General features: G+C 43.9%; 2 protein-coding genes across 4 annotated transcripts; both read right to left on the bottom strand.

The window, feature by feature from the left end:
• Positions 1 to 2: 2 nt before the first annotated feature.
• Positions 3 to 7,197, bottom strand: LOC129185575 (zinc finger protein 513-like). Of its 3 annotated transcripts, none has more exons than XM_054782838.1 (7): positions 6,709 to 7,197; positions 4,637 to 4,718; positions 4,429 to 4,551; positions 3,427 to 3,561; positions 2,883 to 3,365; positions 2,601 to 2,791; positions 3 to 2,518 (listed from the first exon to the last, which is right to left on the bottom strand). In XM_054782838.1, exons 3-7 carry the CDS (start codon positions 4,448 to 4,450, stop codon positions 1,958 to 1,960), a joined length of 1,392 nt encoding a protein of 463 aa, XP_054638813.1. In that variant the 5' UTR covers positions 4,451 to 4,551; positions 4,637 to 4,718; positions 6,709 to 7,197; the 3' UTR covers positions 3 to 1,957. The 3 variants fall into 3 exon arrangements, with proteins under 3 accessions (XP_054638813.1, XP_054638806.1, XP_054638797.1); XM_054782831.1 differs by lacking the exon at positions 4,637 to 4,718 and having other exon boundaries at positions 6,709 to 6,878; positions 7,116 to 7,181; XM_054782822.1 differs by lacking the exon at positions 4,637 to 4,718.
• A 2,491-nt stretch (positions 7,198 to 9,688) lies between these two features.
• dusp27 (dual specificity phosphatase 27) lies at positions 9,689 to 22,992 on the bottom strand. The gene is made up of 6 exons (XM_054780779.1): positions 22,912 to 22,992; positions 19,970 to 20,120; positions 19,781 to 19,899; positions 13,498 to 13,729; positions 13,170 to 13,387; positions 9,689 to 13,054 (listed from the first exon to the last, which is right to left on the bottom strand). The coding sequence occupies exons 1-6, from the start codon at positions 22,934 to 22,936 to the stop codon at positions 10,389 to 10,391; spliced, it is 3,411 nt and encodes a 1,136-aa protein (XP_054636754.1). The 5' UTR covers positions 22,937 to 22,992; the 3' UTR covers positions 9,689 to 10,388.
• Between the last annotated feature and the right edge of the window lie 930 nt (positions 22,993 to 23,922).

Here is a 23,922-nt window from a genome sequence, read left to right as displayed (position 1 = left end):
ACGTTTATTTATATTGGTTTATATTCTTCTGTTGCCCATGAGAATGGGAAAATACTTATAGTTGTGGTTAGAAGTTTATATACCTGCATCATGCACATGAATGTCATTGACAATTTATGCAAGACAGATTTTCAATTATTTCACTTCTTCAGCCACAGTGTGATATTTTTTTAGATGTTTTTAATTTGTAAAAAAGGCTTTAAATAAAGTGCATGGACCAATAACAAATGTGCCACGGGCTGCAAATGGCTGCACTTTTTATAGCTCTTTGTCAGGGTTGAGTGCGTGACGTGATGTCAACTCTTGTCAACTATTTAGCTTGTTAGCTTCCTTTGTAGCGAGTGAACGATGATGACCAAAAAGAGAATGGGAGTGTTATTGCAATTGGAACAAATCAATGCGCTGCAACAGTGATTTTCATTGCAAATGTTGATCCAAAATCGGAGAAGGCATTTGTGCCCTCTGAACAGCAAATAATGTACTACAAGCCGACCAATCACAGCCCAGCATATTATTTTTTTGGAGGTGCACGTCTCGCTACGGTTAGAAGTCTCTAAACTCAAAACTGAAACCAGTGAAAGGCAACTAAATGCGTACGTGTTGGCAGGACTGCTTCTTGCCAGTGATCATGATCGACTGCATCTGCTGGTGTCTTTTTACAGGAGCTGGGAGTCTTTCACAGCCATTTCTTAGCAAATGTCTGCAACCACCATCAGTTCAAAAAAACGTACGTAATTATGTATTCAAATAAATGTGTAAGAAGACCCAAACTGTTCCCCTTGAAGGGGAACCCTGTAACCACCAAGTCTCAAACAGGCCAGGAAGTGGAAGCTGGAACGCCAGCGTCGCCAGTTTCACATCGCCAAGACTTATTTGCAAACTTAAAACCTCTGAACATAAATGTATACATTGAAAGTGCTCTAACCAGAAACAATAAATGATAACTAGATGAAGCAATGCTAGTAGACACTACATAAGGATTCTGAAAAGCTGAAGCAAAACTGAAATGCTTTGAGTATGAAAAGTATGAAAGTTCAAATGTAGAATGAATGTAGTAATTTGGAAGCTGAAGAGCTGAAGCTGGATTGAAATGCTGTGGAAATATGCTGAAATGTAGAATGAATGTAATGATAGTTTGGAAACTTAGCTGAAGGTGTACTGAAATGCTGTTAAAATGTATAAATGTTGAAATGCATATAAGGTCTTGATAAGAAAAAAAAATTGCAAAATGTTAAATGTAATGTAATTGTGTTAAACGTGATGAACAATTAGACAAGGGCTAACCACCCTACCAATTGAGCTATGTTAACCTGTAAAATGAGTGGAACGTTATAGTAATATATGTTATCGAAATTGTGAAGCAACGTTTCACCAGTAGTGGGTACCATTTAATTTGTCCATTTGTCTTTAGCAGACTAAAAACAGCAGAAATTGAAATGTTGGAAAGTAAGAATGCAGACTGAATGTTGAAATATATAAACCCGGCTCAATCAATCAGAATATACTCTCGCCTCAGTTCGACCATTGCCTAATTCTGCAGGTGGCGGCGATGTCTGCCTAGTCTACAGATGTCTGCCTAACGTAATATCATTTTATAAAACATATGAATGCCTACACAGGAATTTAACTGGCAACCTCGGGGTGGGGAACAAAGCACTCTTCCATGTCGCCATGTCACCTCTGTATTACCAGCAGAATGATTCAGTAATGAAAAATGTAAAATGATTTTTCACCAGTACAAGGCACCAAATAAACAGCCCATTCATTTTAAATGGAAACACTTTCATAGAAAATGGGAAATTAAACTCAATGTCCCATTCAGTTTTGAAAGCTTTGCTCATCAGATCAAAACTGATATCAGATTTACAGTCTGTTGGTGGAAGGAACCTGAGTTGAACCGCTACCTGAGCAGCACACACACACACACACACACACACAGTTCCTGAGGCTCTTAGTCTCACTTGAGGCCATGTTCAGGCATCTTTTGGTCCCAGTGGTTTATGCAGTGTCCGTGTTTCCTCTGATGGCGTTTGTAGTTGTCCAAGTGTCCCGTCGTGTAGTTACACTCACCGCAAGCGTACGGCTTCTCGCCTGTGTGTCGCAGCATGTGTCTCTTTAGATTCATGCTCTGGTTGCAGGAGTAGCCACAAATGTCACAGTGGAAGGGCTTGGCACCCGAGTGGATGCGCTCATGGCGGCGCAGGTTGGCAAGGTTACCACAGGCGTAGCTGCAAGATGGGCACTGGTATGGCTTCTCGCCCGTGTGTATGCGCATGTGCCGCTTGAGGTTGTCGAGATGCGAGGAGGTGTAGGGGCAGTGTGGACAGCGGTGAGGTTTGTTGTCAGAGTGGGTGTGGGAATGGCGCGCCAAGTGATTGGGGTAATGTGACAGGAAGGGGCAGAGAGAGCAGCGATACAGCTTGCTGCCACGCCGCCGTGGTTGCCGAGTCGCAAGTGGGCCGCTGGGACAAGCCGTACCATCTTTGATCAGAAGGTCCAATGAGCAGCGCCGGCATACCTAAAAACAACAGATGTGTAATGGGGTTGTTGCTGCAATGCATGAGCACCTGCCTTTGGAAAGATCTCCTATTTCAACACACCTGCCATTTGCCGTCCTCTCCATCTTCCATGTTGACGCCCTCCATGTCAGCCTCCTCCAACGTGAGGCTGCATAACCGGCAGCACAGTGGAAAGAGCAGGACAGGCAGCGGGTTAGAGGCGGATGTCAGCCCGCCCTGCATTTGCAAGTAAGTCGAGTCCTGAGAAACTTGCAGCGTCAGATCTGAAATGACTAGTGTGGGAATGGAAGGAAGACGAGACTTTAGGAAGTTAAAGTAAGCTACAAACATTTCAAATTCAAGGCTAATTCAATAGTCATGTACCTTTTTTGCTTTTACCATCCGCTTTTCTCCTCCTAGCTTTTCTGATGTCCCTGACTCTCCTTGGTTGGCGCCCCTGTATATGAAGGCGCTGGTGCCTCCGCAGGTTGCCAAGGGAACTGCAGGCATAGCTGCACTGATGGCAGCGGTATGGCTTCTCTCCCGTGTGTGTGCGTGTGTGCCGTTGCAGGTTGACCAACTGAGCCGAGGCATAGGGGCACAAAGGGCAGCAATGTGGCTTTTGGCCGTCGTGGATGCGCATGTGGCGTTTCAGGTGATTGGAGTAACGGGACGTGAAAGTGCACTGTGAGCAGGAGTGGAGTTTACGAGGAAGGTCATTAGCGCCATCAGTTTCACCTTCACTGACTTCCTTCTTGTCAACCATCTTGGCTTCCTCCGCTTGTGCTGAATTGATTGAAGCATAGCGCTGGACACCCGGCTCGCAGGTGAGACAGTAAAGCGCCGCCCCAAGATCCAAGCTTACACCTGCATAAATAAATCATTCTGTTAAAAAGCACAAGCACAATACGGGAGGAAGTGAGTTTACCAAGATCAAACTCTGCTCCCAGTGGTGCGTCACATAAAAGCTGACCACAGCCTTTACACGAGCGGAATATTGGGAAAGTCGTGTCTGGAAGGGATGAAGGATCCTCATCCACGCTCAGAGACAACACCGTCACACCTGATGATGAGACAATAAAATGAACACATTAATGCTCGGTGTTAAAGGAAAACTGCACTTTTGAATTTTGACCATCATCCACAATCCTTATGTGAGACATGAACACACGTCTTTCTCTGTTTCTCTGTGTTCTAAAGATATAAAAACAGGTAAAAAAAGAGACAGCTCATAACTGCATGTACGGGAAACACTTATTCCCCCTAAAAAGCCTCCAAAAAGCACCTAAAACGCTCCATTTACATACAATGTGACGTGCATATTAACCAAGCTACACAGACATTGTTGTCCTTATTATTAACATTGTTACGCTGATCAAACTACGTTACTGGCGTATTAACACCTTGCTACACCACACCGGCTAGCTACTAGCCAGCTAGCACACACTTGCCCGCCAAAGCTTCAGTTCCGCGCTTTTGGTACCAAAACATAATGCTACATATTGGAGCTGCTGCTGTTGCTACTGCTGCCGTGTTTTTATTTTTGACTTTGGAAAAGTTGAGCTATGTGAAATCAATTTGCTGAAAAAGGAAGTTCCGGTAATGCTTAAAAGGACCAAAATATGACAAAATATTGTAAGTATTACATGTTATCATGAATGTAGCTGTTATTACATGGTCACAGCATGTATGTAAAACCATAAAACTTTGTTGGAGCTGTTTTAATAGCGGTCTTTGCAAGCAGCATAGGTATGTCCCATTATGTCCAGTAATGAGCTGTCTCCCTTTATCTGTTTTTATATCTTTAAAACACACAGAAAAGAGAAAGACGTGTGTTCATGTCTCACATAAGGATTGTAGATGATGGGCAAAATTACAAAAAAAAGTGCAGTTTTCCTTTAAGACTTGTGTGTGCGTGTGTGTTACTGACTGGTGTCTCGGTCCAATCTCATGATCTCAGAGTCACCGAACTCCAACTCTCCACTTAGGAGAACGTCGCCTTCCAGAACCAGACCGCTCGGATCACACGTCACACCACCATCATCCAATGCCGCTGAGCACAAAACATGAGAATTAAAACTGATGTGTCAATTATGAATGAAATGGCTCTTAGAGCCGACTCTTTCAAGTGAACAAACCGTCTTGTTTTCTGTTTAAGCCGCATGTGACTGTGTCGACACAAGGCAGAAGGGTGAGGGAGGGGCTCCACACACAAGCATGCTGGAAAGGTAGCAAAATGAGCAGCAGCAAACAAAAGTTGAGGCAATTTGTGTTTCTGAACGCCAATCTTCACTAAAGATGAGCAAAAACTGTTACCTGGATGCTGCTTAGTTTTGCACATTTTAATTTATATTTCACTGTGTCTTCTTTTGTTGATGTCACTGTAAAGACCGGACCTTTTTAATTGAGATGGGCCTTTGTTTTTGTTTTATTTTGATTGTGTATAGTGTTTAAATTTGCTATAGGCAAAAGCAGCCAACAATGTAGGTTGACGTCGACTATGTAGGGCTGTCAAAGTTAATGCGTTAGGGTGAAAGGGGAAAAATACAGTATAGTAGTCTATCTGTGCAGAGAAAGTTAGATGGTGCATTCAAGGACCACCGAACAAAGTGGAACAATACAAAAAAAAGGAGTTGTTTTACCTCAAAATAACAATTTAATATAACATTATGAACTTTTTACAATTTTCACATTTGGAACTAAACCGTGCACTGAGCATGTGTTAAAGTTTCCCTATAAGGCGTAACCTTCTGCAGGCTACACTCCATGCTCTTCCACACCCTCCTCTTTTGAATGTGTAAATACATGAAAAAGATCCATGCTGAGCTCTTATCAAATGCACTTCTGCCACCTTGTGGCCGTTTTTAATTGCTTAAAACTGCTTGAAAAGTTACTTCTTTTAGTCTGTTGTTGCATCATCACCTCGATTTTGCCTTTCGTGCAAAAAAAACCCGTACAAGATATATAAATACGTCTTTGGGAGCAAGCGTTCGGGTTAAAAAAAAAACATAAATAAGTCTTTGGTATTGATAAGTGAAGTCTTTTTACTTTTTATCATTGCGCCTGAACGTTTCCCATGGCCAAGTGGTTGGGGACCCCTGCCTTACAGCATGCTTGGGGATATGATGTGCTCTTTTACACATTTGAAAATACTGTAAGAATGCCACTTTCATAGAATTGGCTTCTTTATTTCATAATGTAAGTTTAATGTCTACATCAACAAATGTTACCGTTGAATTGTATCGTAACGAATTGTAATGTTTGTACACTATATCAAATTATTTCTGTTGTTTTGAATCATATCTTAATCCGTCTATGTAGATCGTTTACCACATAGATTTACATACCTACTTGTTATAAACACTTCTTTCTATCTGCAAGTAATTGTGATTAATTATGAGTTAACGATTGGCAAAATGCAATTAATCACGATTAAATATTTTAATCGATTGACAGCCGTAGTATGTTGTCATTGACTTAAGTTAGCACTTTTTAGTAATAACAAAACAGTGGACAGGCCCTTGATGAGTTGGTCTACTTGATGGTATAGGATGGATGGTGGCTCTGCATTCATTTAGTGCTTGTCGACGCAAGCGTGTTCCACTGTATACCGTATTATAATAATAATAAAAAAGAGCAAAGTGACTGGCATGGCACAGGAAGTGTGAGGAGAGGCAACAGAGGCAAACCATGAGGATGTGATAATTGAGGAGGAGTAAGAGTCCAAGGGTGACAGAGGAAGGTCCATCCATCCATTTTCTATGCCGCTTATCCTCCAGGGGAAGGTCAAATATAGGAAACAGATGGAATCGTGCTGCTTTTATACCATCGAGAAGCCAAAGCTTCTTTTTCAACCTGCTAAATTAGTTGCAACATCACTTATGACAAAAGGCGGAAAAAGCCAAAGTCAAACAGGAAGTGATGAAGAAAAACAAGGAGCTCTGGGAGGTCGAAACAGGAAGGAGAGTGAGGGACTGACAACATTCAGGATGAGATAAGACGCACAGAGCAACTATCTGACAGCCACAAGGAAAAGCAAGAAAAGTCAACAAGTTGGACCAGTCAGTCCAGTTACTGTTTCTTGAGCAAACCATTAAAACAAAACTGTAAAAGAAATCCAAATACAAAATGTCTTAAGATGATAGAAGTTCTATAAAGTGTGACTTAACTTACTTTCCCGTCTTGAAACTAAAAGAGGAGAAGAACTCACATTTGACAGGCTGTGGGTTGGACTGTTTCCTCCGCGGCATTCTCGCCTCGTCGTAGCCGGGATCCTGTTTCGATTCGGCTTAAACTCACACACAGAGCGGCCCCTGGTTCGTCCGTCTGGTCGCCTTCCTGGCTGTCCACTAACTGCTCATCGTCATCGTCACCTCCTTCCTTTTCCCGCAAAGGAGCGGCGAGGAAGTCATAGTCAGCAACTCGGCGACGAAACACCAACGCGTCACAAGTGTCAAACGTCCTGTAACACTCTTGACTTGTTTGCCACTTTTCCACTACATAGCCGGCGGTGACATCTTGTCAACCCCGCACCACAAATCCCACCCAACGAATTATGCTTGTCAATGTCAATGTCAACCTTTGAATTAGCTCGACCTTCCCCAGGAGACAACTTACCGGGGAAACTTTCGCTTACTTGCTCCAGAGCAGTTTTGTTGTCATACGCGTACCATTGACAGACAGACTACGCTGGGGGAACTCTAACATGACGTCAGTCCTAGTATGGGCGGGGCATTGAGGGTATTGTAGTCTTTCACCCCTCACTTTCGCAAACAGTTGAGTACTCAATAGAGGTGGGCGATACTACAAATTTTGGTATCGATCCGATACCAAGTAAATACACGGCCAGCATTGCCAATGTACATTTAACTTTTACTTTTAACTTGCCAATGTTCGAGCTCTATGAATGATTTTGTCATTTTGCTTATCATTTTGTTGGTCATGATTATATAATCACAATAAAACGCAAGGATAGTAACTTTAGTATATACACAAAAAAGTTGTTTGTGAACAATTTAACAATATAAGAACTATATCAGAAAAATACTAAAAATATTCCCTTATTTTATTACATCCAATTAGTGTGTAATGGTATTTACTGTAATGTCACAGCTATTATTGTACAGGTACCATCAATTCCAGTGTATAAGACAACCCTGCGTCTTATACAGTGGTGCTGTTAATGCTTTTTTTTTTTCCAACCTCGTGACATCTCCTATACTTAAGAACTACTACTAATCCTTTAGAGACTGTCCTGCCCACAAGTCAGTGAGAAAACAGTAGTCCTTTCTTTAGCAGCAGCCAAACATAAGCCATTAAAACACTCACCACAAGTTTATCAAGCCTTCTTCTTCTTTTGGTTTAATGGCGGGTTGCAACCATGACTTTAAAGGTGCATACCGCCACCTACTGTATGTAACATGGGCCATGTATTTTATTTTATATTAATTCAGATAATGAGAGAGGAAAATACTAATACTAATAATAATATTAATAACAACACTATAATAAAATATTGTCATAATTATCTATATTATACACTGCTCAAAAAAATTAAAGGAACACTTCGAAAACACATCAGATCTAAACAGGGGGAAAAATGATCTTGAATATCTTTCCTGATAATAAGTGGGTGACGTATTAGTAACAAAATGATCCCACATAATTTGATGGAAATGAAAATGATCACCCTATCGAGGGGGGAAATCAAAGACACCCCAAAAATGAAAGTGAAAAAATGATGCAGCAGACTGGTCCATTTGGCTAAAATGTCATTGTAGCAACTCAGAATGATTCTCAGTAGTTTGTTTATAGTTTAGGTTATAGTGACCTATATTCTTTACTGCTTCAGCACATGATACCTTATTCTCTCTTTTATATTTTTGCACTTCTTTGGCATGTCTTTGAAGTTCACATCCAGCATATGCGGCACTGTGTTCTCCTCCACAATTGCAACTTTTTAGCTTTGCATCGCTAGCACACTTCCCATGATCATGTTCTCCACCACATTTGCCTCCATTGACACATTGCTGTGCTGTGTGTCCCATTCTCTGGCATTTATAGCATCTTATTGGTTGTGGGATGTACTCCCTTACCCTGAAATTCATACACCCTATACGTATCTCTGTCGGCATTGTCTTTTCAAAAACAAGTATTACAGACAAGCTGTCACTTTTGACTCCTCCTCTACTGGTTTGGAGTCGTTTAACCTCTGCTGTTTTGCCACCTCTGATTTCTCTCCTCACCTCATCCATAGACATTTCCATCAGTACATTTGATATAACGCCTCTTAGTGCTGCTGCCTCTCCTGGTATATGTTCTTTTGTTTCTCCACCATCAAGGTACTTCAACTTCTTAATGTTTTCTTGCTGTTTTTTTTATTTACTGTTCATATTAGTATTCTTCTGTTATTGAGCATTTTGGCGTATTTGACTTTGCCTATTTCTTTTTCAATTGTTTTAGTCAGATGATTTGAGTGAAAATGTCCTTTATCTTTGCTCATTTTACTAATAACTTTCCATTCTCCCCCAGAGTCTTCTTTGATGTTTGTTTGAGCTCGTATTTTTTTCTTTGTTTGTCTTCCATCATTATCTTTTTCACTGCTTGCTTCTGACCATGATTGTTTCCCTGCTATTTTTACCTGTGTCTACTCCAACTCACAGCCCATTGTTACACTCACGGTACAGTTTGGTTGCACCCGCACTTCAGCTCCCTCCGCACCACTACCACCAACTATTCGTATGTCTTTTGGTTAGTTGTAGGTCGTGGCGCACCGGTCCCGACATACCGGGCCCGTGTAGGCCGTCGGCCGAGACCTATCCAGTCCACTTCCCACAACTCGCCTCCACTCCAAAAATCAAAACCTCACAAATGTAAAGTCAAAGTCTTGGGTTCCTTATCTCGCACTCTTCCTTTTCCCTGATATTCCGCCTTCGGAAAAACACCGGCAAGTGCCCCACTTGCGACGATGCTGGGCTTTTAAACTCTACTAATTGAGATTGCGGCCAGCTGTGCACAATACCCCTGGGGTGAAGCGGCTGCAGCTTACTCCCAGCAGGAAGTGCAGCACACCAAAATAAGAGCGGAACATGACCATATCAACAATAACAACCTTTTTTTATTGGCATGAAAATGAGACAATAAGACAAGAAAACTCCATAAAAAACATCAAAAATGGAAAACATATCAGAAAGGTGAGAAAAAGATTAACTGTTTATACCAGTAATGCGCCTTGTCACCAATAACACACATCTGAGATGCAGGCTAGCTTTCAGAGTAAGTTTGAATAAATATGACATTTTAATCATTGCTGACCACATTTTTGGTGTAGAAGTAATTCTAGGACAAGGCTGTCCAAAGTGTTGCCCAGGCCAACAATAAAAAAAAAAAAAAAAAAAACAGCAAAAATGAAAAAAAGAGCAAAAAGTCAAGAAAAGTTGATTCTAATCATTCTAAAAATAATAACACCTCTATGTCACCTATGACGCAACACTGGCTTAGCCTTTTAAGAAATGTAAAATAAAATTTCATTTCATTTTATTGGTCTGTTACAGGTCTATACATTTCTTTTATTAAACAAAATAAATTGCCTTATTTGTTACGCGACGGCATGATATTTCTGTCTCCACATGGTTGCATTGACAATATCTCATCTGCTTTCTCTCTATATTGTGTGCAGAGGAGCAACTGCATTGACTAAATGATGCGACTTGAGGAGCGATTGCAATGCTGTTGTCTATGCTGCACACTGGCATGTGTGCACGTGTTGTCAACCTGAAACCCAGGGAAAACCCTAATATGTATTTACAAGAGTCACTGATAAAATTATTTTTTATTTATTATTACCATTAATCATCAGTGGTGCATTTAAAGAATAAATGATGTTTGTTTTTACTCGTTGATATGTTTTTGCCACTTTGCTTCCTGCTGTGCCCTCCAGGCGGCGACCACCTCGTTGTCCTCCCCCTCAGCAGCAGCCCGTGCTCTGGCCCTCTCCCTAGTTTGGGCAATGAAGTTGGCAATGTCCTCTTCCTCAGCATCGTCGTCATCATCCGCAGCCTGCCTTTCCCCTATTGTGTCATTGCTTTTGTATTGTGAATGATATGTGAACTTCCTCCTTGAGCTGAGGTCACTCGCCTCATCGTCCTGGCTGTATGACCTCCCGGCTCGACTGTGGCCAGGATATTCCACATCGTCAGGAGATGGTTTCTCACCTAGCAGAGATGAGTACCTGGAGGTGCCACCGTACATCTTGTCGTCCCCATCCTCACCAGTGCACAAAGCCCGGCGACTGGAGAAGTCAAATTGGGAGGCGGAGTCGTCTATGTCATCATAGGGATCGTTTTCTGCCGCGGCTGCGGCTTCTCTCTGAGGGGGCCTGACACTTTTCAGCCAGTCATCAATGCTGGTGTTCTTGTCTTTCTCCAGAGCCGGGTTTAGGTTCAGACATCCAGAGAGACCAAACGTCCTTGCAGGTTTTTCTTTTTTCTTCTTTGCCTCTTCAAGAAAGGCCTCCTCCTTCCTTTCATCCTCCTCTTCATCCTCATTCTCCTTTGGTTTCTTTTTTTTGTACAAAGTGCTACGCTTGTTGTCCTCCAGGATTTTCTTCTTTTCATAGGCCGCCATCCTTCCTCTCATGTCCGTCTTGATCTCTTTGTCCATGGCGTTTAGTTTGCTCAGGTCGACCTGGTCCTGGAAGAGGCTGTATAGAGGGACGCTGGTGGTTGTTATTTTGTTTTTCTTGGTGTCCAGTGCAGAGCCTCGTGCACTGACGCCACTGACACTGCTACCTGAGAGGACAGATGATGGCTGGCCGTGACCCTGCAACATACCGCTGGAATAGGAGGCACCACTCAACATGGATTCTTTATCGTCGTCTCCACCCCGGCCCAAAATCCCACTTGATGCAGCACCGAAGCTCAGCTCTGACCCCGCACGTGATGGAGGAGGCAGGCTCATCTCGCTCTGCTTCTGTTTGATGGTTTCAGTGACCACATTGGCAATCCAGTTCTGGATGCTGGCCAAGTTAACCATTGGTTCTCCCCCGGGACCCTGGACGCTTGGAACTGGGAGGATGGGTGGAACCGGTGTTACAGGATTAAGAAGCGCAGCAGATTGCATTGATCTTGTACTACGAGCCTGTGATACAGATGATATGACAGATGAGCTTCCACTGAGCATTGACACATTGTCATCATTGATGGTGGTTGGTGGTCCAGTGACTCCAGCTCCCGCCCAGAAGGCGGAGAGCGGTATTGTAGCTCCACTTACACAGCTTTCATTCTCCCAGCCGCACATGGACTGACTCTCTTCTAATGTTTTCTTAGAACGCTCCAGGATCTCCTCTCGCCTTTGCCTCCGCTTGACAGCTGCAGAGTCCTCAACCCGACTCAGGTCCAGAAGCTCATCCACGTTCTCCTCGCCCAGTCGTCTCTGCTGCCTGCGCTTCCATGCCTGATAGGCCGTCAGGTTGACGTCCTCGAAGGACGGAGTTACTACCTCGACACCGTCCACTTTCTCATCATCAGCAACAGAACTTTTCTCTCCATCCCCCCGGTCTTTTTTATTCCAGCCAAACTGGATTCTCTTGACCCGCCAGCGCTCCAAGGGGGTCATCTTCTCCTTGTTCTTCTGGCAGAAGTTGTACATGGAGGTAGTGTCTGAGAGGATACTCTCCACCTCATCTTCAATCTTTTTCGTTGTCGCTTGTCCCTGTGTGGCAGTGCTCTCACTGCCTTTGTTGTCATCCTCTTTCCGATAACGAGCTGTGGCCTGTTCCTCAATCTCCCTCAGCCGCTCCTTCCAAAGGTCGGAATAACTGGTGCAACTGGAGGTGGACACGGTGTCTGATGGAGGGCGTCTGGTGCGACGCTTCAACCGTTCATTCACGGCACGCACATCTGCGCTTGTGACGCTCTCCACATCGGCATCTGCATACATGCCGGCCGCTGAATCCTCCTTGTCGCTGTTAAGCTGCGCCTCCCACCATGCGTCACTTTGGTACTGCTCATTTCTGCGCTGCCACTCATGGATCATGCTGTCCAGCCCATCTTCATCCTCTGCACCTTCACTGCTTCCCACCTGCTCAGGCAGGACTGTCTTCTCTTGAACACTGCATGAAGGTTGGTTAGCCTGCGGTCTAATCGATCCACTTCTGAGCGCCTCAGCGGCTGCGGAGGATGCCACACTGCTCATCACACTGGTGCCATCCTCCTCCTCCTCCATCATGATGGAGTGTGCTTTCACTTCAATCATGCTTTGCTCTTCCTCCTCATCGGTGTTGTTATCCTGGCTTCCGTCGCCAAAAATACAAGCGCGAGTGCGTGCGTCAATAACGGAACACTGGCTGAGTGTGTCATCATCATCTCGCTCCTCCATCAGGTCTTCATTGAGCTGTCGCAGCTGTTTCAGGAAACCCTCGTTGGGGTTGATGGGCCGTTTCTTCCGGATAGCTGTCAGGGCCTCCATGATGCTCATGTGCTGGAAGATCATGAGGTAGGATGCCACCAGAACAGCTGGGCGACTGACGCCCATCATGGAAACCACCAGAACTTTGCCTGCAAACAAAAGGACAATAAGTTCTTCTGAACTCCAGAAGGTTGAAGATCAACAAATATTCTTCCAAGAAAACATATCAAGTTAATTTCTTAGATTCCTCAGGATGACGCTCACCTTTGTGGCTCAGCAAAGCCTCGTCAAAGAACTCAGCAGTGGGCCGGAAGTGTGGCGAGATATCTGCATCAGGGAAGTCGTCCACCTCGATGCCCATGTAGTGCACGCCCATGCCTGCGTAGAAAGCCTCCCCGGTGTAGACGCCTGTACCGTGAGCAGCATTGAGGATGTGTGTGATGCCCATTCGCTTCAGGCGGGCCTTGTTTACGGCGACAGATCTGAGTGAAATGGAACATTTAACATGTAACATGCGCAATGATATAAAACTCCCACAGCGCACACCGCTGACTTCACCTTACGCTGAATGAGAAGATAGTGTCCCACTCACTTTTCAGCAATGAAAATGTTAGGCCACACCTCGTCCACAGGCCTGCTAGGGGCCTCCAGGCGCTCCTGAACCATGGCCCTCTGGATGTCCAGCACACAGGGAGTGTTGTAAGGACTGCGATCGTCAATCATATCTCTTACTCGGTTGTAGAGATCCTCCACCATGAGCTGGTCTGCAGTTTCCAGCATAGACTCTGGGATGGACTCAGTGCGGACACCACGAGGTGGCAGCTCTGTGAATAACAGACAGCCTAACTTTGGATTCTTTTGAGGTAGGGTTGCCAAGTGTCCCATTTTAGCCCGTTTACATTTAGTCATCCCATAAATTGAGCTAAAATTGTTAATGGTTATTTGTCCTGTACAATAATGACCAATAAATAGGTTACATAAGAAATTCCAGATCTGATAAAAAAAACAGTAACATAACATATATAATTTGTGATGCCAAATCTGATTGAATAGCCTATGAGTGCTGATCAGCCAAAGGCTCCTTCATGCGCAATCATCTGTACAAAATACAGATGGCCCTTTTGTTCCAAAGTATTGTGTTACGACATTTTGTGTTACTGTATGTCGTTTTGTTTAGGCGTTTTCTGTTACGACATTTCGTTATGACACACTCCCATAAAATATTAATACAATAAATTAAGAAATTTATTAACAAAATTAATTTGTAGGTAGACCTTCTGTAGTGATCTAATGGGCACGCCATGAGGACATTCACACATAAGGATACAGGATTATATTATTACATGAAAGTAGAGAGAGAATCTTCTCAAAAACAGGGCAAATACTCTCGGAAAGGAGGACTTGCATTGACTTAACCAAGCTAAACATCTAACTTTTCTCAGTGCCAACAGACACTAAGGACTTTTTTTTAGTTTTGGATACACAGGTGGTCCTCCGCTTACAAACAAGCTCCGCTCCTACAACAGTGATGTAAGTAGAGTTAGTTGAACCTTATACATTAGATCCCCACTATTTGCGGGGGTTATTTTGCTAGACCACCCGCGAAAAGCAATTAAACACAAGTATTTGAGACGCCCATAAAAATCTATTTTTGACACTCTAATAATGTCCGGATTATGTTGCTGCATTGAGGCACCACTGTACGCTACACTCTTATTTTGAATAAACATTTGCAATAAAAGTGACTAGCTACAGTTAGCACAGTTACACTAAACTTAGCACAATTTCCAATTGAATAGCTCTTGTTGATCTAAACTGATTATCCATTCTCAGGTCTAATGGTTATTCTCTCCAAAACATGTCAGCATCATTTCATTGTATCACATGTACAAGTCATCGCATGTACAATGGTCTGTTCACTGGTCAAAATTAGTCAAGAATATACTGTAATACCATGAATACCGTATATGAATCTCTTGGAACAATAGCTGAATTGATTATGTGACAGTCGGGTGAAATTAGAATTTGGACTGTGATGTGGATGACAATCTTTGCCCAGACAGACAGCAGCGTGTAGACACCCAGGAAGGTGAGGACAGTGTCCAGGAGAGGGAGGGTGAGGACAACGACCAGTGAAGAAGTGTCAATTGTGAAACTCCAGCTTTACTTATAGTAGTTTAGGCTGCATAAAATTTTCCTAGTTTTTTGTTCATGTGTATATAAAACAGTACGTTATGCTAAACACATTTTTTCATTACTCTGATGTACGGACGTTATTTTATGTTTGTGAATAAAAATAGTACAATTTCCTTGATAGTATGACTGTAATGTGTGATGCCAAACCTCAGATACTATTGTTACCATAATATCCAAAATCCAATTGTTTTTTCAGTTTTATAGACAATTGTTTTCTGTTACATGCACACAAAAGTACAGTAACCATTGTCATTTCAGGACAAGGTGGCACATCCAACACGTCCGGTTAGTCCTGCAGCGGCTACTCGAGAACGAGCTGTTCGTTAAAGGTGAGAAGTGCTCTTTTCACTCCTCCGTTTCCTTTTTGGGGTTCATCGTGGAGCGTGGTCAGCTTAGCCCCGACCCAGCCAAGATCCAGGCTGTGGTCGACAGGCCCGCTCCTACATCAAGGAAGCTTCTTCAAAGGTTCCTGGGCTTTGCCAACCTCTACCGTCGGTTTATTAGGAACTTTCGTCAGGTTGCGGAATCCTTGACGAAGCTTACATCTGTTAAAGTCCCTTTGACGTGGACCCCAGAGGCTGACTCGGTTTTTAGGAAGCTCAAATCTTTATTCACTGCTGCTCCAGTTCTCATCCATCCTAACCCCTCTTCTCAATTTATCCTTGAGGTTGACACTTCTGGCACAGGTGTAGGGGCCGTCCTCTCCCAGCGCTCTACCGACAACCAGAAGCTGCACCCCTGCGCCTTGTTCTCTCGCCGCCTGACTCCTGCCGAATGGAACTACGATATTGGCAACAGGGAGATATTGTCATCCTAGCACTGCAGGAGTGGAAGCACTGGCTGGAGGACTTGGAACTCCCATTCATCGTTCACACGGACCATAAGAACCTGTCATACCTCCGCTCCGGTCTGCTCAGCACCTCAACCCCCGACAGGCACGTTAGGCCCTCTTCCTCACCCGGTTCAACTTCACCCTGACCTACCGCCCAGGCCCCCAGAACAGCAAGCAGGACGCCCTCTCCCGACTACACTCTCCTGTTCTGGAAGAGGCCCACCAGAAATTCATCGTTCCCTAGTCCTGGACCCTGGGCGCCCTTCAATGGGAGATCGAGAGGCAGGTGGCCGATGCGGTAAAGGAAGTCTCTGTTCCTGAGGGATGTACGGCGGGCCGACTGTTTGTGGTCCCGGGACTTCGCCCCGAGGTCCTCCGGTGGGCGCAAGTCCAAGGTGGTGTGCCCGCATCGCCTTCCTCCTGGCACAGCGGTTCTGGTGGCCGTCTTTTCGATCAGACGTCCAGAAATTCGTGCCCGCCTTCCTGGCTTGTGCATGGAACAAGCCCACTCGTCTGGCTCCAGCAGGTCTCCTGTGGCCGTTCCCCATCACGTCCCGCCCTTGGTCCCACATTGCATTGGACTTTGTGACAGGACTTCCACCAGCCAACGGCAATGCAGTCATTCTCACCCTAGTGGACCGTTTTTCAAAGATGGCTCACTTCATTGCCCTTCCCAAGCTTCCCTGGGCTCTGGAGATGTCAGATCTACTAGTCTCTCATGCCTTCAGACTCGATGGGATCCCCCTGGACGTAGTCTCGGACAGGGGCCCACAATTCTCATCAGCTGAATGGAAGGCCTTCTGCAGGTCCCTTGGAGCCTCACCCAGCCTGTCCTCAAGCTATCACCCCCAGACCAACGGCCAAACCGAGAGAGCACACCAGCACCTGGAGGCGGCCATCTGATGCGTCTGCCACCAACAGCCCGCCTCCTGGTCCTTCAATCTGCCATGGATCGAATACGCTCGCAACACCCTCGTCAGTTCTGCCACTGGCCTCTCCCCGTTCCACGTCGCCTATGGGCACCAACCCCTGGAGTTCCTTCCCTGGAGTTGGAGGTGGCAGTTCCCTCATTGGCCGCCCACCTTCGCCATGCCCGCCGGGCCTGGCGCAATATGCAGGCAGATGTCGGAGTGCAATCAGCGTCTAACCAACCGCCACCGCTCGGTCGCCCCTGAGTACAAGCCCGGGACAGAGGGTGTTGCTATCGTCCCGCGACTTACCTCTTCACACCGACTCCAAAAAGCTCCAAAGATTCATTGCCCCTTACCCTGTGGAACGTGTCCTGAATCCTTCCGCTGTTCAGCTCCGTCTGCCAGAATCCCTCAGGAAGCACCTGGTTTTCCACGTCTCCCTCCTGAAGCACGTTACCTCCAGCAACCTTAGCCCTCCAGAGGTGCCTCCTCCTCTGTCCAGACTGGTTGACGGCCACCCAGCATTCACAGTCAAGGCCATTTTGGATGTGAGAAGAAGGGGCAGGGGTTTCCAGTATTTGGTGGACTGGGAGGCATACGGCCCTGCTCATGGATTACCCGGTCTCTCATTCTCGACCCCACCCTTCTTTCTGACTTTTACAAGCGTTTTCCTGAGAAGCCAGGTAAGCCGCCGGGTGGCGTCATTTAAGCAGGGGTGGGCGGGGTTTACTGTCAAGTTGGTCACTGGCCTTCATGTCTTGCTTATGGTTGTTTCTATCCCTGCCTTCTCCTGGCCTGTTTTTCTCTTTTGCAGTCACCCTTGAGGTGGCTGGAGGCGGGAAGGCTGGGCACACCTGTGGCTAATTGCTCTCACTCCATTTAAGATGACTGCTGGCAGCTGTGAGCCGCTGGTCTTTGTCCTCACTCCTACCGGCTGCCCATATGTGGAATTTCGCTCTACACTCGGACTTCTTTTCCAAGTTGTATATTTGTCTAGTTTTGCCCAGCTGATTCCCAGCTCTCTAGACAGCTCTTTAGCGAGGTTTGATTTTTTTCATGGTGTTGTTCTCAGTTTTTGTTTTTTTGCCTACACCCTTTGTTCATGGACTATTTTAGCAAGCTGTGTCATTAAATATTATTGAACTGCCCTCCAAGCTCTCCGCCTCTGCATCTGGGGTCCAAACCTTCTCTAGAACATTACACTGGGCTAAGTCTGAGCGGTGTACATGAGGGATAATTCAGTGGTCCTCTGCCATTGTGACAAAATATCTAAACATTTTGACTTGCAGTGCTATACATGAGTCAACAGCTGACCCATCCAAGTTTATTTTGGTAAAAGAACCAGAAGGTCTGGTCTGTTTGGGAGTGAGCCAAAGACATTGAGAACGATCTTTACATTTTGGTGGCACTGACTATTCATATGAGAAAGGAATTAGCTTTGAAGCATGAGTGAACAGTTTTGGGAGAAATATGTGCTTTTGCAAGTGAGCTATGGTTTGATGCTCAACTGTAAGACAGTTTGGCCAAATGATATTAAGAGTTTTGAGAACGTAATTTCTGTTTCAAGAAATGAGCCAAACCAGTGGAGAAAAACTGTAATGAAAGATAATTGATAAAACAGATGGGCTCACAGTCACGGTCTTGCCTTTAGCCTCGTCGCCAGGCTAGCACAACTACCGCGTGACACTGCTTCCATCTCCCTCTAAAGCTGCCAGCGGTGGTACGCTGCTCCGAAGGCCAATGGGACGTCCCGGCTAGCTGTCCAAAGTCATGTCTACATAATCAATGCTGCTTTTCCTGTTGTAATTCCAGTAACAACTTACCATCATATACTAACTTGTATTCACCTCGCTACAAGTTTTGAGAACGGATTGTGACAAGGTTGGCTGTAGAAGCTATAGTGTTTCCGTAGCCACACAGGGCTGCACTGATGACATGATGTTATGCAGCACATGTATGCCCTACTATTATGGTGTCCATTTAATGCTTTGTTATTAGGAATGTCTGATAATATCGTCCGATGTTGGCATAAAAATGAGATAAAAATGAGAATGCATTGGGTTTTTTTGCCAATATTGATCAATGTGTGAGTGAGACCTGGTGAAACTGCATCATGCTCCACAGAGCAACAAAGCTTGCTCGCTCATTACGTCCACAGTCTGAAATGATTTCCAAGTTTCACCTTCCGATTGTAATATGGAATTTGTAATGACAGTAAACGCCATTTATGCAAGGGGGGAGTAAGGCGTCTTCATTCAATACTTTTAATCTACTATCACACCTCAGGAAAAATCACTCAGTCATGCAGCAAAATAAAAAGCAACCCGCAGAGATGTGCTCAATGAGCCCAGTTTGTAATTTCACTGATTGTATCAGTCCCAGGTTTCATACTTTGCACTTTGTTCTTATACGAATATTTGTGCCACATAGAAATGAGCTGCTTTCCGCATTGTGCAATAATAGGCCATGTTGTAAGGGTTGACTATTGGTTATGATTTTAGTAGGCAACACATTTTGAACAGGACCATCTGCTGGAATTTTAAAGCACAATAATGTTTGCTAATTGTCATTTATTCCTCTGACATGAATTTCCATAAGACGGGTGCGGGATGGACAAACTCACCCACATGCATCATCTCACTCAAGTCATCGCTTGAGCTCATTAGCTAAATATGAGAATCGGACGCCAGTCACCTCATTAGACTTAATCATCTCATTTGACTCATATCTCATTCCTCCTCAGATGCACTGAACTCACAGCAGCTTAATATGAAATACATGTTTCATCTGCTACTCTTTCAATTATGGTCCCGGTGTGTGAGTGCGGTGCGTGGTGTCCTGTTGGCTCAGACTATATATTTGGTGGACATCTTTGAGGCCTCTCATATGATCAAATAAGAAAAATCTCTGACTGAGATTGTCAAACTGTGTCTCACCCTCACTAATGATCTTCTTGGCAGCAATGGCGGATGACAGGTGGATGGGCTCCATAAAGATGCTGGCTGCGTCCGAGCCCGAGATGGCAGAAAATCTAGACTCTGACATCATGGAAAGGCTAGAAACAGAAAAGACAAAAAGTTGTCTCATGTCCTGCACAGACTGGCTTTTCAAAGCTGATCTGTTACCTGGGCGATGGACAGCGCAGGTAACGAGACTGGACACCATGGATGCCATTTTCCTCCTCGTCACCACTGGGCACCATCTGATCGTCACGCTCGCTGGCAGACGCCATGACAGCTGAGGCGGTTCCTTCCTGCTCAGTGAAACCAGTGTCCCCTTCCCCACCACCGCAAAAAAGTATAAACACTTAATGCAGCCAAATAAAAGCTCTTTTGCAACAGTGGAACCCGTTGACACACCCTGAATTAGCTGACTCCTGTTGACATAGCCGAAAATAGCCATTTACTTGTGACGTTTGCCAGAGACACTAGGAGAATGGATCATAATAAAGGATTTTTGAACGTACGGCGGTTTGTTGACATGATTTTCCTCCATTTGTACAAAATGTAATCAGTGCATATATATATATATATATATACACATACAGTCAAACCTGTCTTAGCGGCCACCTGTATATAACGGTCACCTGTCTAATGCGGCCAACGGCCACCCATTTTTATTCCTTGGTCAATATCTGACCGCATATAGCGGCCAAAATGCTGACTCAAGCAGAAGCTTCATACATGAAAAAGTTTCATTTTTTAATCAATGAAGCCGTCGTGTGTAGACTTTATTTACTGAGTCGTAGCTCAGTCACAATCATTCACAAGATCCACACAAACTGTCAGTTGCTCGACATAAAAAAAAGCCGTCTTCTTAGGAGCTTGTTGAAGACACCGTGCAGTGACACCGTTTATTTCCTGGTGTGAGACAATGTGCACTGGTCAATACTGTAATGTCCCTTGTTGTGGGGAAGGAGAGACTCACGTCGCAGATGCACTTTAATAGCTTTATTATCAGCAGACAACACTGCAGGACTTTACATCCACGCCAACATAAACACACTTCCCAACTCTCTCGACACTCACAGCTAGCACTCAGCCTAGCTCTCCTGCTCGTGACGTCGCACCGTCACTTCCCGTCACTTCCTGATGAACTAAAGCTGTAATGACACTCTGCCGTATAAAAAGTAAAATATTAAAAACAAGCGTAAGACATTACTAGCACAGCTTTGTTCTGTGGGTCGTGGATAATAACAAGCCTAGTAGTGCTGTACAACTTTTATCCTCAGTCCCACAGTGCCCTCTACTGGTCAACATGTAACAGTATAATTATATGTATCTGCAAACACAACAAGCTTCTAATCACAGACATGTTAATTTGTGCGCGCACAAATTCAAAATGGCCACCAACCTGTCTATAACGGCCACCTGCCTATAGCGGCCACTTTTGCTGTTTCCCTTTAGTGGCTGCTATAGACAGGTTTGACTGTGTGTGTGTATATATATATACACACACACACACATATATGCCTATACACACATATATACATACACATATATATATACACACACACATATATACATATACACATATATACATATATACACACATATACACACACACACATACCCCATTCTAAAAATGCAAGTAAATTTTATTCCAAAAAATCTCAGATTCAGTTTGAATCAGCGTATGCGCAGTACACCACAGAGTACTGCCTGCTTCCCAGCATGCTGTTACCAACGTTAACGCCGTATTTTTGACAGCCCTAGAAAAAATATTTTAAAAAATACATGGCAATATATTACAATTTACTAATTTAATTTCTACTATGTTACACTCTTGTGTGTGCTACTGGTCCTGCCTCCACCCACCGAGACAAAGAGACTGTATGACTCACAAAAGGGCTCACTCCAATCATGCCGTTGTTCTATGGAACACACGTGCCAAGGTGCTGAAACCAGTGCACAGAGTGAGCGCTCTTCCTGCCTGTTTGGAGGCGAGAGATGAGGAAAACAGATGCATGCACTTGGGACTATATTAAGACCGGCAAAATTATCAAGTTTATTTGGATTTTTTGTGTGATTAATTAATTTATTGATTATTATCCCAGGTCTAGTTCCCACAGGACTTTTTATTTTTAAACAAAATCTTGTCACGTTTTAATCTCGCGAGATCTTGTGACACCCCTATTTATCGTTCGTCTAGTGCTATCATAAAATAGATGGAAGCAATCAGATTAAAAAAAATATATACATTGTTAAACTAAAAGATCAGTGGTGTATATGAAAGTAATCCAAAATGCTACATTGCAACATTACATGCACATACTGTAAGAGTTACTATGTATTTCTGGATCACTAAAAATGAATACTGCAAAAAAATCAAATACAGATGACTTTGTTTTTTCACACAACAGAATTTAAGAAAACACATTTGTAATATAAGATTTATTTACAAATCCTGTTTCGATTTTATGTGTTAAAAGCAACTGTAAAGTTTAATTAGAGAAGAGGAGAATAGGAGGATTTTTCTAAGTAAATGTTAATTGTTGGTCAGTGCATAAATCTGCGATAACATAAAGTCGTAAAAGTAATAATGATGAAGTCAATAATACAACAAATGGACATAAATTGACCAATTTTACACGCAAATGAGGCCTTTGGGTCTCAAATTTTATGTCGACAAAGGCAGGTGACCATGTACTGTACGTACGTTTAGTAATAAGAAGAACACGTTGGACCAGGAGTTGATGAGTTGGTCAACTTTAAAGTGTTCCACTTATCTACCTATCATAATGTATTTACCAATGTAAAAACATTGCTGTTGATAAATGTGTGTCGGGAGTACTGAGAGTAAGGCTAACTAACATATTCGGACAACTTTATCATGTGTCGGCCTTAAAGGTACCAGTACACTTGATAAGCTGATGATATTGTCTATGCCAAACAGTCTGAGTGTTTTCAGGCCTGGCAGCAGATCTATTTTTAAGCGACAGCTGTGTCGCAGGCCTGAGAGCGGCATTTTGCACAGATCTTAATTCCAAACAACACGCAACTCAACAGTGAGACATGTCGCACAAACAAGCACACAATCACTTGCCTTCAAACAAACAAAGTCTTACTTTGGCAGCCGGAGGCAGCGTCCATCTCAGGAGGTCATGAGAGGCTGGCGGCCGGCACACTGACACATGGTCCTAAAGTTAGTGTTCCCCCACCCCCTGCGATACCCCCACCCCTCAACCATGCAGGAGGCCTGGACATCCGACACTTAGCCACTGACACACAAGCAGTCTCTCACTCATACTCTCCACTTCTGCCTTCCTGGATGTTCCTCATCCCCTTTGCTTGTTTTTCCTCCTGTACATTCCTTCCTTCTGTCTTGCACCTCAATTCTTTCCTTAATTGTCCTTGTTTTCATTTCATCACAGTATTCACCCATTTTTATCCTTTTACCTCCTTCCTTAACTATAGTTCAGATGTGCTAATGTCTCTTGGTAGTGTCATTAGGTGTGTCTGCCCTTTACATGTAATAGGACCATCAAATGAATCTTTGTCTTTCAGCTGACAACACTGCTACTTACTCAATCCGTTCCACGACTTGATTCCACATACAGAAATGCCGAAAGTTTTCAGTGTTGTCCGTGCATTGAAGTGTTTTAGGTTAAATTTTCCCCTCAGATCATATTTCTCCTCTCTTGTTGATAAGAATTGTTTTACATTTTTGGGTAGAAGGTTATTATTTGCTTTATGCATCATTTTTACCGCACAATAAGTTAGATATGGTAATATCAGTGAACAGTAGAGCGTGTGTAGTGCTTTTTGGTCAAGGACAAGGACACCCTAAGTCGGTAATAATTGATAAATATGTAATAATAAAGGTCAAATGTACAGCATACATTTGCTGTTTAAAAAAGCCCACAATTTTTACACGTTTATGTCTTTATGCTTAACTGAGAATGTTTTTTCGCCAAGCCTGGAGATTTAATATTTTGTTCACTGTTTCTTGACCGCACCATAGTTGCTGTGAGATACAAAAGTGAAACTAAAACATAACAATCCCGCCTCATAACTTGGAGAAAGGCCTTCTCCGACAGCTAGAGACTCCAATTAATTTGTTTGTAGTACTTTTGTTA

This window comes from Dunckerocampus dactyliophorus, chromosome 1 (genome assembly GCF_027744805.1).
Source record: "Dunckerocampus dactyliophorus isolate RoL2022-P2 chromosome 1, RoL_Ddac_1.1, whole genome shotgun sequence".
NCBI lineage: Eukaryota > Metazoa > Chordata > Actinopteri > Syngnathiformes > Syngnathidae > Dunckerocampus > Dunckerocampus dactyliophorus.
The sequence above is the reverse complement of the archived record's forward strand: the minus strand, read 5'-3'. Positions and strand labels throughout refer to the sequence as shown.